The following is a 13,886-nucleotide window of genomic DNA, read 5'->3' on the forward strand; positions in this document are numbered from 1 at the left end:
CTATATGTTAATGTAACGGATTGGGTTCAACACAGCTAGGACAAATGTGAACTTAAGTTTTATTGTGAACACTTTCCTCATCAATTAATTCAGGCCAGGTTCAACAAATGGTGACCTCCAGTTTGGTGTTGTAATCTCCATAACGATATCGGCCCAGTAGGCAGAAGAAAGAGGTAGATAATTTATTATTATTATTATTATTATTATTATTATTATTATTATTTACAAATTTATATACCACTCAGTTATCAAACACAGATTCCAGAGCAGTGAACATAGTACAAACAGTAAAAAAAAAAAAGATTTAAAAAGCAAATTAAAATTGTTCAATTTAAAAACAGAGTAACTAGAAGAACAGTGGCTAGTCAGTTGAGGAAGGCTTCCAGAAACAGAGTTGTTTTCAGGAGGTGCCAGAAGCAGCCTAGTGTTGAGGCCTGCCTGACCTCCAGGGACAGAGAGTTCCACAGAGAAGGGGTCACTACACTAAAGGCTCTTCTGGTGGATTCCAATAGATCCACAGGTCCACATGGAACCACCAAGAGCATGCCCTCCGACGACCTCACTGATCAGGCAGGTTGGTAAGGGAGAAGGCACTCTCTCAGGTGTCCTGGTCCCAAGTTATTTAGGGCGTTGTACATGAGTACCAAAATCTTAAATCTGGCCTGGTAGCCAATAAGTAGCCAGTGCAATTCCCTCAGCAAAAGAATTATATGCTGAAAAGAAGCAGCTCCTGACAATAGCCGAGCTGCTGCGTTCTGCACTAGCTCCAGCTTCCAGAGCAGTCTTAAGAGCAGCCCCACACAGAACACATTACAGTAATCCAGCCTTGAGGTTACTAAAGTGATGGTTTATGTGTCCATCTGTCTCCCCTCACCCTCCTGGCAAACTGATTGAGGAACATGAACAACCAAGCTAAGCCAAATGAGGCCAATGAAGAGCGAGCTCAGCGGTCTTGTAGTGAGAACTTGCCAGGAGAGGAGGGTTGGTAGACATGATCATGTCAAAGAGCCCTCAGTAGCAGAGGCACCTACCTGGCAATAGGCCAGTCCATAAATATGTTCCCTTCCGGTGGGAGGGAGATGTTATTCAAGATCTTTTTTGAGGAGCTACCAGCAACTCTTGTTGATTATTCCTGTACTTACCTTGAGACAGCAGTTACACTCATATACCAGTCTTGATGAAGCCCTGCCATCTCCCCTCTAGTAAGTGCCCCCACCCACACATTATTATTGCTTCGGCCACGAGGTTTTAATATAGTGAAGCAGATATTTCAGGCCATTGCTGAAAAGCAAGTCCCAGATGTCTGTGAGCATGTTGTGCACCTTGGAATAGAAAAAGCACTCTCAGTGCAGAGACAATGACTATAGTGACATCAGCAGTCGGCAGACCAATCCTCTGCCTCCTCTCCAATTTGCATATTTGAAAATTCTACACTCAGAATGGCAGCTGCAAAATTCAGACATTCCTTCCCTATGTGGTCATCTTACTATTTTAAATGGCAAGCTGACTAATTTAAGGTTTGCATAGACTACAAAACTTGTGCTCAGTTAAACATGCTTAGTCCCATTGAAGTTCATTGACCTAAAAATATGCAACTGTACTCAGGATTGAATTTTCAGGTCCTTGGAACTAAAGTCAGAATTGAATTTTCAGGTCCTTGGAAGTGAATCCCATGCACTTTAATTATTGAAATTCTTCTGCAGAAGAGGGTTGAGCTGAAGAGTTTCCCATTGATTTGTAGTGTGATAGCAGTGAAGAAGGAAGTTTGGCAAAAGGAGAGAGAGAGAGAGAGAGAGAGAGAGAGATGTGCAAAGTTGCTGGCAACATGTCCTGCCCTGGCTGGTGTCTCAAAAATGCTTGGGTCTCCACATCATCTGTTGTACTAATGGTACCCATTCTTGGAGTTGGCAAATCTGCCCATGGCTACACATGCTATCTGCTTCAATCCTATCCACACTTACTTCAGAGAAAGTACCATTTATCTCAATGGGGCTTACTTCTGAGTAGAGATGTGGGTCTTTTGAGGGGGTTAAAATATTTTTTATTGTGAAATTTCAACAAAACAAAAAAGAGGGAAATATAAAGATTGTTGCTACATACATTTGAATATATCAGTTTCAATGCATGTCCTTGAAATGTGCGTATAGATAGATAGATGACAGATAGAAAGACTAACTACAGAGTATATATTTTTTTAAAAAATGAGCTAAATGTTTTGGCTTATGCCCTCATGAGTAGCAGTAAAATTAAATGGATACCAGGAATGGTCATTTGGAATGCCTGGAGATGAAAGTCCTCCAAATTAAAGGCCTCTTGGACTATGAGTTCTGAATCTGTAGATCCAGAAGTTTTCCCTTTTATCAAGCATGTCAGTGTCCTTTGTTTGTTCTACTGGAAGCAACTGTAAACCAGAGAGACTGTTCAATTTAAAAACAAAGGAGCCAGAAAAACAGTGGCTAGTCAGCTGAGGAAGTCTTCTCAAAACAGAGTTGTTTTTAGGAGGCGCAGGAAGCAGCCTAGTGTTGAGGCCTGCCTGACCTCCAGGGACAGAGAGTTCCACAGAGAAGGGGCCACTACACTAAAGGCTCTTCTCCTGGTGTATTCCAATAGGTCCACATGTCCACATGGAACCACCTTTTTCAGAGCCTCCTGTTAAAATGAAAAGCCATCCTCCAAACACCCAGCCTGCCCTTCTTTAACCAAAGCCATTGATTCATTGCTAGCCTGTTTAATAAAAAATATTGTCATATTCCAGGTCTGGAAACTCAAGTGTCCTTTGCAGCACAAATGGAAGGGCAGGCAGTGAATCAATGGATATTTGAACATGTAAAATTAACAGTAGTCAATTTATAAAATGTAGGGGGGAAGCAATGTCTCAAGTGGGCTAAAATATGATGTAACAAGTGGAGCTAGTATTGCAGATAACAACGTAGATGTCTACGCTTACTCCAAAGCATTTTCAGTCAGGCATCTACAGCAGGAAGCTGCTCTTGGTTTGCTCAATATAAAGCTTTCCAAAATGCAATGTGACCAAAAGACAAAAAGATATAAAAACGTAAGAGAAATGTGAGTCTTTCTCCAATATCTGCTTTCTGTCTGTGCACTGAGTGACTGAACCCACTGCCCTTTTCAGAATGCCTCTGGCTAAGAAGAAGAAAGACCTGCTATTCACGATAAAAGCTCTTTGGACTCGCTCTCCTTTGCCAATTCTTCATCAAGGCTGTCCAGATCTACTGTGCTTGGTCTCAGTTAATATATCAACTCTGACCTTTCTAGGGGAGAGAGAGGGAGGGAATGTATTAAAACACTTTTAAAGATATTAGGCCAAGAGAGAAAAGTTACAATTCTGTGTGCAATTTTGCCATATTTCCTCCCCACCCACACACACACACCATTATGAAAACTGTAAGAGCTATGCATGTGGCTTTGGATAAGATGAAACCTGGTCCAAAATAGGTCATTTTGGGGTCTCAGATGTGAAGCTGAAAAGGTGCAAGGGAGAGACATAGCTCAGTGGTATAGCACATGATTTGCATATATTGGGTCTCATTTCCAGTCCAACAATCTGACATAGCAGGTGCCGGAGAAAAGACCTTGGCATGAAATATTGGAGAGTCCCTGTCCTAGATGGACCAATGCTCTGACTCATTATAAGGCAGATATATAACGTTTTGAGTTAATCTTGGATTCCTTCTGAAATTTCAATTTAGGGCCAAAATGAAACTTCTGTCTATCATGTATAGTGGACCCATGCATGCTAGTTTTGGGTTTGTTTTTTTTAACCTCTGTGTAAGCTTCTGTGGCCTTGATTTAAATTGGGACTATGGCGTTCCAGGATGGGTTTTACAAACCTTCCCCCCACTTGTTCTTTTCACAAAATTCCATCACCATCAGGTGCTGCACGCATAGCAATGACACCTGCTGAAATTCCCTTTGCTATTCAACTGTTAAAGATACAGGAGCCCTGTCCTCCTTTCCATATGGTCACGCTACCTTACAGTTGCCCTTTCCCCCTCCAAACCAACCAGGTACCAGCAATATCAGTAACAGGGAGGCAGAGCAAGGCCATCGTCTCAAGCAACAGACACTGGAAAGTGGCAGAAAATTGTTGGAGGAGAAAACTGTGTGCCATCTGTGTGCCAGTGTTGAATAAAGATGATCTGACTCAGTATAAGACAGGTCTATAATGTTATGAGCCATTCTCAGATTCCCTTTGAAATTGTTCCAGTCTTGGGGACAAACTAAAAGTTAAGTCTAGCAGGCATGGTGGAGCCATGTGTGCTGCTTCTTCCTCTTGTTCTTCTTGTTGTTGTTGATTCTGGGTTAGTGTGTGTAGACCTGATTTGATCTGGGACCATGACACTTAGCCCCACCTTTTTAAAACTTAGCCCCACCTTTTTAAAACTTAGCCCCATCCCCCCACGAAATTCCATCCCACCCTCCACAGGGGGGCAAATTTGAAAAAAAGAACAAATGTTGGCTATTGCACATTGAATGGGATAATGTACCTTCTTATTCTTTGCCTTAGGCAACAAAATATTTTGGATTGCTCTGTGTGGAGGCCTTGCAGTGGTAGAACCCCCAGCACAAAGATCTATGAGAGATTTAGTTTTCATGGATTCTGCCATCTGAGATCAGTCAGGATCCATGGGACCTACATCTCCGATAGACATTTGCACCAAGGATGTTGCCACAGCAATGCCAAAAGTCTAATGGCTGTCCTGCAGTGAGCCCTCTGTGACTAGACCTCACAGTATGTATGTTTTTCGAGGGGTGGAAAAGAGAGAGATTGATGTGGGGACGATCTTGCTCCTAATAGCATAATTAGGAGCAAGACAAGGTGGAGCTTAGGAATGGGCCTGGAAATAAAGACATTTATTTATTTATTTACTTATCTACAATATTTATATACTGCTCCCCACTGAAAATTGTTCAAGATAAAATAAAATAAAAACAGAATAAAACACTTTAGAATAGATTTTAAAAGAAGCAAAATGTACTGTGAACCAGGGCTGGTCATTAAGGAAAGGCTTCCTGGAATAATTATGTTTTCAGGAGGCGCCGAAAGGTATACAAAGTTGGCGACTGCCTGAACTCCAGAGGCAGGGAATTCCATAGGAGGGGGGCTACCACGCTGAAGGCTCTTCCCCTGGTGGACTCCAATCGGAGAGGATGGGTCTTTGTGGAACCACCAGGTGCAGGCCCTTGGATGACCTCAGCGACCGGGCAGGTTGGTAGGGGAGAAGGCGCTCTCTCAGGTATCCTGGTCCCAAGTTGTTTAGGGCTTTGTACACAAGTACAAGAACCTTAAATCTGGCCTGGTAGTGAATAGGCATGAGAATGTTTTGAAAAATACATTTATTTAACATACCTTGTTGTACCAGTAGGCTGGGGATGTGGTGGGGCTTGGGTCGCTGTGCACCGATACATTACATTTTAAAAATTACATTCTTAGCTCACTAGCTTGATCTGGCAAGTACTGCACAGAGGTATCTCAGTTAAGCCCAATGGCAATAAGCAGCAGAGATGCCAAGAGCCTGGATAGTCATTGGAGGGTCAACAAGTCTACAGTGGAATAAGCTCCTTGAGGTTTGCAGCCAACATTTATATCAGCAAACAAATATTATCTGGAATTAATTTACTGGGAAAATATAACTCCTATATGTGATAATCAGATATTTATAGCAACACCGTAACACCGCTCTTAAGGATTATAGACAGCATGTATACATCTATTGGATGTCTAATAAGAATTCCCTTTGTGTTAATGATTTGCACAGCATTCTAAGCAGAGACCACATAAAATTAGGATTCAAATGCAGATTAATTGCAAAAGATGAAAGTTATAACATCTGGTCTCTGGAGATAAACATGCATCAAATTGCGACTTTGAGGTACATCTTTGCACAGGAAATGTGGTACCTTGTTATATGCGATTATTTCCCTCTTCACTTGGCATGAAACAAAAGAGCACAGATTCACTGGGAATTGCTGTGCACATAGCAGCTACCTCCTCAGAAACAAACCCTATTTTATGTCAACTGAATATTCATATCTAAATCATATGATTTATTAAACACCTAGTGTGTCTCTGTAGTTACGGTGTGCTCTATTAGAAATATATACCTCTTAAAGGGATCTGAAGGCCATTAACTCCACCCTGTGTATGAAACAGCCTTCAGGGCACAATCCTATGCATGTTCAGAGAGGGAGAGAGAGAGAGGTGTCTTATAATTCCTAGTATTCCCCAACCAGCCATGTTGTCTGGGGAATGCTGGCAGTTGTAGGACTTTTTTCTGTCTAAAGATGCATAAAATTGCACCATAAATATATTTAAGCAATTCTGAACTGGTGGATCTACTGTCAGAAGGATGAACGAACTTAAAAAATAAATAAATGGATAACTGTTCAGGACTTCTGACAAGGTCAAGAGAATGATGCGCCTCCACCCCACCCCCTTCCCTTCCACTATTTACAGATTACAAATCTTATATTTAATCTTTAGTGGGATTATATTATCAATTGGAAAGTGACTAATTTTGAACAACTGTTATCACTGACATCATCTAGAGGCCTTCTTTCAGAAATGTTTGACATATTAACAGAAGCCTGTAGATTATACATGTAAGAGAAAACGGGATAATGGTTTAAAGATTTTGATTCAAATGGAAATGGGTATGTAGGAAAGGATCAGGTTATTCTGTCAATATCAAATCGTTTCCCAGTGGAATGACACATCTGCAAAGCTGTATAGTTGTACCTCAAGGAAATATTGGAGATGTCAATCTGTAAATGACAGATTTTATGTACAGTTGGTGAAACTGCATGCCATTTACCATTAGGATTGATGCCAACTCCCATAAAAAATGAGTGATGGTGCCAAAATTTTGATCACCTGATTTGTAAAGCTTGGCTAGATCATGAGCAGCATTACCCCCCCCCCCCCCAAGTTCTTCTCTGGCTCAGGCTATAAAATAACTTTCTTTATATGCAAGGTCAGCATTCAGTAGATCAGGAATGTTAAATTCCTTGGATCAGATCCAGGGCTCTGCTCACAGAAGGTGCTTCTGCTTGATGTTTGGGGATTCCCCCCCCCCCACGATAACAGCTTAATTTATTGTCCAAGAAAACCTATGTGACATAGGAATATAGGAAGCTGCCTAATACTATGTCAGACCATTGACCCACCTAGCCTAGTATTGTCGACACTGACTGATAGTGGCTCTCTCAGGCAGGAGTTTTTCCTGTCCTACATGGAGATGCTGGGGCTCAAACTTGGGACCTTCTCTATGCAAAGTGGGTGCTCTACCACTGAGCCACAGCCCTCTCTCTCGAGCCATGATCCTCTCCCTATATAATATACTGCATGCTACATGGTATGCTGTATACCTTTATTCTGACTTGTATATGAGTATTTCACAACTGTGTCAGTTCTCTGAAAACATTCTGGGTGTGCAGCAGAATCCTGGACCCTAAAGTAAATAATAGCTTCTGGCTTCATTCAAAATAAGATCTGGTGTCAACTCATTAGACTAGTGAAATCTGAAAAAGGAGGAGGTGGGTAGGAAATAAGGTTTAGGGCGGTCGGGCTGACAATCCCCTTCAAGAGCAAAGAGATTATTTCAGCATCTAATCCTTCCCAAACATTCAGCTAATGAAAGCCCTTGTACCTATTACAGAAGAGGATTTTGAAATATAAGCGTAGTTCTGCTTGGACAGATGCATTTTCACATTATTCTGCTATGTCATTGATAAGCAGTAATGTACAAGGATGGCCACAGTATACATTCTTATTTTAAAAAGCAGCCACAAAAGATAGTTATAGGCTAGAGAGAGAGAGAAAATTACAATACTTTAACTTTTTTTTTTTACAAACTAAAGCTAGAGATGGTTGCATCAATCAAACAATTTCTAGTCCATGTCAGTTCATCATGTGTTCAGTCATACATCCATTCCATCACATTTTCATATCAATATGCAATTTTAAAACACACACACACACACTTTTAATGTTGTCCCAGAAAATGTGGAGTTTTATATGCAATTGGCCTGAAAATATAGATTTTTGTATGCATTTTGCCCAAAATATGTATTTTTATATGCATTTTGGTATGCGTTTGAGCCAGGAACTGTATCACAAAATTTGGAGAAGTGCAAAAACAGAAGGATAGCTGTACTCTGATCCACGTATTAGTCCAGGAAACGCAAATCAGATTGGTTCACTTAAATGTGTGGACTGAAAAAAATCCTCAAACATCTCTAATCTAAGTAGGTCCTCTGCCAATCTTAATGTACATGGGCAACATTTCTGAGGACAGCTTCATGCTTTATGTGTTTCAGATGAAGGGGATAGATTGACTTAAGAGAGAGCATTTCCCTTATCCCCAGCAAATGATTTTGGGTAAATGACAGAAATTATGAGAGTGGGGAGCTCTGGAGTCTTTTTCACTTTGCACTGTCAAACAGGCAAGCCAAATCTGAGGCAAAAACTAAGTCTCTAGGTATCTGTATAGATTCTTTTGGTGGGGCTGGGTGGAATCATGGGCCCTTTGTGGATCCACTTTATCTTAAACACCAGGCAAAGCATGATCTATACACGTGGCCAGTCCGTTATCCATAGTCCCTTAATCTGATCTTCTTGGATATATTCTTCATAGCAAACATCCAGATTATAAAGACTATTAGGGTAAAAGAGAACCAGTGTGATGTAGTGGTTAGAATGTTGGACTGGGAGTCGAGAGATCTGGGTTCTAGTCCCCACTTGGCCATGGAAAACCACTGGGTGTTTTTGGGCCAGTCACAGACTCTGAGCCCAATGTACCTCACAGGATTGCTGTTGTGAGAATATAATGAAGAAGAGCAGGATTATTTACACTGCCTTGGGTTCCTTAAGGAGGTTAAAGGCAAGATATAAATGCAGTAAAATAAAATAAAGAGAAGAATCATGCAGCATGCTCTGCTTTATGTTTTCTCAATAGATTCTCACCTGTGACCTTGAAAATACATGCATATAAATGCACTGAAAATTAAAATAATCTAATCATTAAGTCGTTTCTTTCTTTGATACCATGACAATCTGAAGAGGAAGGTACTACAGAGAGAATAGTGGAGTAATACTATTAATATTTTAAAGAAGTCCCTCCACAGTTCTGATACAGTCAGGGCTGTATCAGAACTTTGTATGATGGACCTAAATGATCTGCTCGTATAAAATGCTAACAAAGGGGTGTTGTTGCTAGCATAATATGGATTAAGGGACACATCACAAAGATGTATTGTTGGAGAGTCCAGTGCACATGCAACATGCATAGATCCCAGCAGTCAACACCGCCATAATCTGTGGCAATTGTTTGCAATGCCAACACGACTATTAGTTCAGCCAGCTTGTTGTGCGTGCTACCAAGAACAAAAATGGGTGTAAGGTTCCCTTGGAAATAGTTTTTGCTATATATAATTTTGACAAATGTTGAAAATACCTGGTTTAAATGATTAGGGTGAAATTTGGCTGTATGGCTGCATTCCTGCTTCGCTAACCGTACATTATTTGGCTGTGTCAATAAGCAACGTGGAGATTGTAAATACACAGAACACAAAACAGAATCCTCTTCATCAAGAAAACTTTACTCCTTATTAAATGCAACACACACCACCCTGTGTTTTGTACGCACTCTCTGTTCTCTGTTGCTGGGATATTTATGTGCTCTGTTCATCATTTGTCATATCCATAGAGGTAGACAAATCTGTTGGGTTTACAACACAGTAAGTTGTTTTGTACTTTGAACTTTTGCACAGAAGCTCTCAAATGTTACACTTTTTAATGGGTTGCTTTCATTCTGTCGCCAGCTTCTGTGGTAGGGATATATGAGCATTCGGTTGCAATTTGCAAGTCATCCAAAATTGACCTACTTGCAGTCGTCAACATAAATGGAGCACATTTGTTCACAAAAAAAAAAAAAAGTGAAAATTCCTAATCTTGAAATCATGTTAGGAAAATGTGTATTTTGAAGAATGTACACTTTCAAATGTGCATTTTTCCAAAAAGTTAAATACACATTTTCTTGCTTTAATAAAGGACATGAAAGTGCACACATTTGAAAAATGCGCAGAAAAAACTTTTCACATTCAAAATGTGCACTTTTCTTGTTTGAATGAAAAGTAATAACGGGTTGCAAATGAGAATGGGAGTGAGAAGAACTGAGCTATGAAGTAGAGTTCAGAGATTCTCTTTTTTTTCCCCTTAATACTTTTATTAATTTTACACAATGAACTTCATTTTCTCAATGAACTCAAGTATCCCTGGTTCTCCCATCATTATAAATCTGTGGTGATTTCAGTAGTCTCTTAGAGAAAATTCCCCTCCCCACAGTAAAGTGGTTACAAAATTGCCATACAAACAGCTTAGCTTTCCTGTTGACCTTTCAACATTCATCATTTCAGTCCATGTTTGTACAATTCTGTTTCTATTCTTCTATTTCAATGCCAGATAATAGAGTGGAATCTTGACTCTGTGACAGCTCAGAAATGTTTGATTTCAATAGGTTAAGTCTGATGTTGCACAGGTGGACTTCCACTCACTCAACATGATTTTCTGTTGTTCTTCCCCTGGAGCAGACACTTGCTTGTGCAGTGGGGAAGAGCCAGATGAGGAAATCTCTCTGTACATGTGGATCACTCATTGCAGGATCAGGACCTTTGTGGTTCTCTATAATATTGACCTCCATAATCCCCAAAACTAGCACAGAATCTAAGCAAATGCTAACACATTTCCTTCCCCCAGTTGATGTCCAAAGAGCAACATATACAACTGGCACAAAGATACTGTCAGGCATTCTTTCTAAAACATCCCTAATGACTATCCTCTTTTTCTACTGGCAGCAGTGATTTATCTACTGCCTCACTTAGACTAAGATAAAGAGAGGACATGAAGTGCAGGTATGTAATCTTCCTTTTATCTCTTCTTCAATATTGCAGGAATTCTACTTTAAATGTGGAGCACACCCAACCTCTGACAGTGAGACATCTGTGGCACTGAACCTCATTACAACAAATAGTCGGTGTATCTCATGTATAACCTGTACAGATGTTCGGTAAGTCAGTTTGAAGAACACTAGAGGCACACGGTCTTGGCAATTCAGAGACTTTGCATTACTCAGGCATTTGTTTCTATTCTCTATTTTTCCCGACTCCATTTTGATTTGTTTGTTTTTGTTGCGCTTTATTGTTATGATGGGATATGTGTATGATTTGCCAAAACAGAGTTTCTGGTTTTATAATAGAAACTCACAGTGTTGCTTCTGCCACTAAATGGATTGAACAAAATGTGCTTCATCGCTTCCCCATCCAAACTTAGGCTATAAGTTAGGATGGTGCAAAGAAATGTAGATGTGGCAGCAAACATATTTTGGAATAAAAATAGCTCATGTTCTCTCAGATAGACATATTGGCTGCATTTGCACAGAATGATAAGCCAGGTTTCTTGACTTATCCTGGGTTACTGTGAATCAACAACATGCTAGGCACACAGCCTGTTCACTCCTCCAGCTTGCAAGAACAGATAAAAAATGGATAACTTAGAAGATGGGATTACTAGTCAGTTTCTCTGAAACAAGACAGGATTGCAAGCCAGCAATGTGCCAGGGTTGTTACGAATCCTGTCTTATTTGGGAGCAGCAAACCAGGATCCTGGCTTCAGATGCCACAATAAGCTATATCACTCACACGAGATCGAGAAACAAAGCAGGAACAAATGGGCTGCATAGACCAGCACAATTCCCCTTTCACAATAAGCTAAAATAAGCGAGGAATCCTGGTTTCTCTTTATGCGTGATTGCTCTTGTTGTTTCATATAGGCAATGTTTCATCTGTTTATTACATTATTATTATTTAAGCAATTTTTTTCTGATATGAATGTCATTTAGAGGAGGGAGCTTCAGCTCACATACTGTGCAACATTTGATTTGCAGCCTTGTAGATGAAAGTTAGTGTAAAATAATGGGAGTGCTCCTAGATCCGTCCTTGTCACTGGAATTCCAGGTAGACTCCATGGCCCAGAGTACTTGGGGTCAGTTTCGGCTGATCCACCAGCTACAGCCTTTCCTGGACAGGGATAACCTAGCCAATTGGTAACTTCCCAATTAGACAACTGCAATGCACTCTTTGTGGGGCTGCCATTGAAGATGACACCAAAGTTGCAGCCAGTACAAAATCCAGCAGCTAGACTGCTGACTGGAATATCTCATAGAGACCATATAACATCAGTCTTAAAGAAATTGCACTGGCTGCTAATGTGTTTCCAGTCGGAATTCAAGGTGTTGGTAATGACATTTAAAGCCCTAAATGGCTTGGGACCTCGATACTTGAGAGAGTGCCTGTCTGAGATCTGGGATCTGTCGGAGGAGTTCTTCTCCATGTCCCACCAACGTGAGATATACGCTATGATGGGACATAGGAGAGGGCTTTCTCTGTTGTGGCACCCCAGCCATGGAATGCCCTTCCCCCTGGAGGCTCAGCTAGCACCAGCTCTGGCTTCATTTCAGTGCCAGGTTAAGACATGGCTTTTTAACAAAGCCTTTGACGGCTAAGTCCACCAGCCTGCACACTGTCTTGTTTTAATTGGATTTCATACTGGTTTTAACATATTAATGGCTTAATTTGTTTTAGAATTGTATATTTATTGTTCTATTTTATATGTATGATTTTATCTGTATGTCACCCTGAGATCCTTATGATATTTATTTATTTGATTACATTTATAAGCTCTCTGGGCAGTTTACAAAGATAGGGCGGGATATAAATATTTAAATAAATAAATAAATAAAATAGTGGCAAGTACCTGGTTCAAATCTTGTCAAAGTTTTCAAGAGCATGTCTACATTAAGGGGAAATCATATTGCTTACTTGAGGCTTTTGTGCTTCCTGCTTTTTGGTGCAATTGTTATGGGCTACATTACACAGCCAAAGAGGGGTAACCACCTGGTTTGAATTGAATTGAATCCTCCTCCTCTATTCACTTCAATGAGACAGTGCCATCTAGTGGTGGAAGATCCCACTTTTTCAGGATGTTACCACTTTAAAAGTGGTTCTTTTCATAGTGGAATTTCCAGGGGATACCACATAAAATATCCTGGTTGTTGACGATGTTATGTAAAAGACCTGCAGAGTTTTGTGAGTGGCCAATCATGAGCATGTGATAAAGTGTTTGTTTAGAGGAGTCCATAGTCACTAGTTGAACTATACTCTTTACATACATGATTTACCAAATTCTGTTTAAGATGTTTTTCTTCAGTGTAAAAAGATTCATTTTTTAAACAGATATGAATGTTGTTTCCTGTGTAACATTTTTGTACGTTGTGTTTACTTTTTGAAGTCATTGGTTATACGTTGGGATTGTATTCAGGGAGTAGCTATTCTTATATAGATGTGCAAGAAGATCCTACGTTCCTGCCTGTTTCAGTTGATAAAATTTGGATGCAGAAATGTTATGTGTGGATTTGTTATCCAGGTAACGTTTCCATGTATAAGTGCTCAAGGGATCCTATAAAATAGGGCAGAGTTGAATAGTTTCAGTATTCACTTCCAAAGTAGCACATTAAATGAAGCACGAGAGATTGCTGATGGGAAAAATACTCACCTTCCTTCTTACTGCTGCTTCTTTTCTTCATACTCTGAAAATTCACAATGTTTGGATGCTGCACAATGTTCTACACACACACACGCCCTTCACTTCCCTTACTTTCCTCAACAACCTTTGTCCACACCACTGTTTAATCTATTTGTCTGTGGCAGATGATTTTTTGAATGTCTAGGACATCAAATAGTTGACACATAGCATTGTGACATCATCAAGAAAGTAACACTGAGGACTGTGGGGCAAAAGAGAGCAGGGA

General features: G+C 40.2%; 1 protein-coding gene across 1 annotated transcript in view; it reads left to right on the plus strand.

The window, feature by feature from the left end:
• Window positions 1-13,886, plus strand: part of PRKN (parkin RBR E3 ubiquitin protein ligase) — an 887,548-nt gene that overhangs the window by 426,092 nt on the left and 447,570 nt on the right. The window contains exon 6 of the mRNA XM_063124475.1: window positions 10,972-11,087. Coding sequence (XP_062980545.1) covers window positions 10,972-11,087 — 116 coding nt within the window. The remainder of the gene's footprint in view (window positions 1-10,971; window positions 11,088-13,886) is intronic.

Source organism: Elgaria multicarinata, chromosome 4, assembly GCF_023053635.1.
Source record: "Elgaria multicarinata webbii isolate HBS135686 ecotype San Diego chromosome 4, rElgMul1.1.pri, whole genome shotgun sequence".
NCBI classification, from domain to species: Eukaryota; Metazoa; Chordata; class Lepidosauria; order Squamata; family Anguidae; genus Elgaria; species Elgaria multicarinata.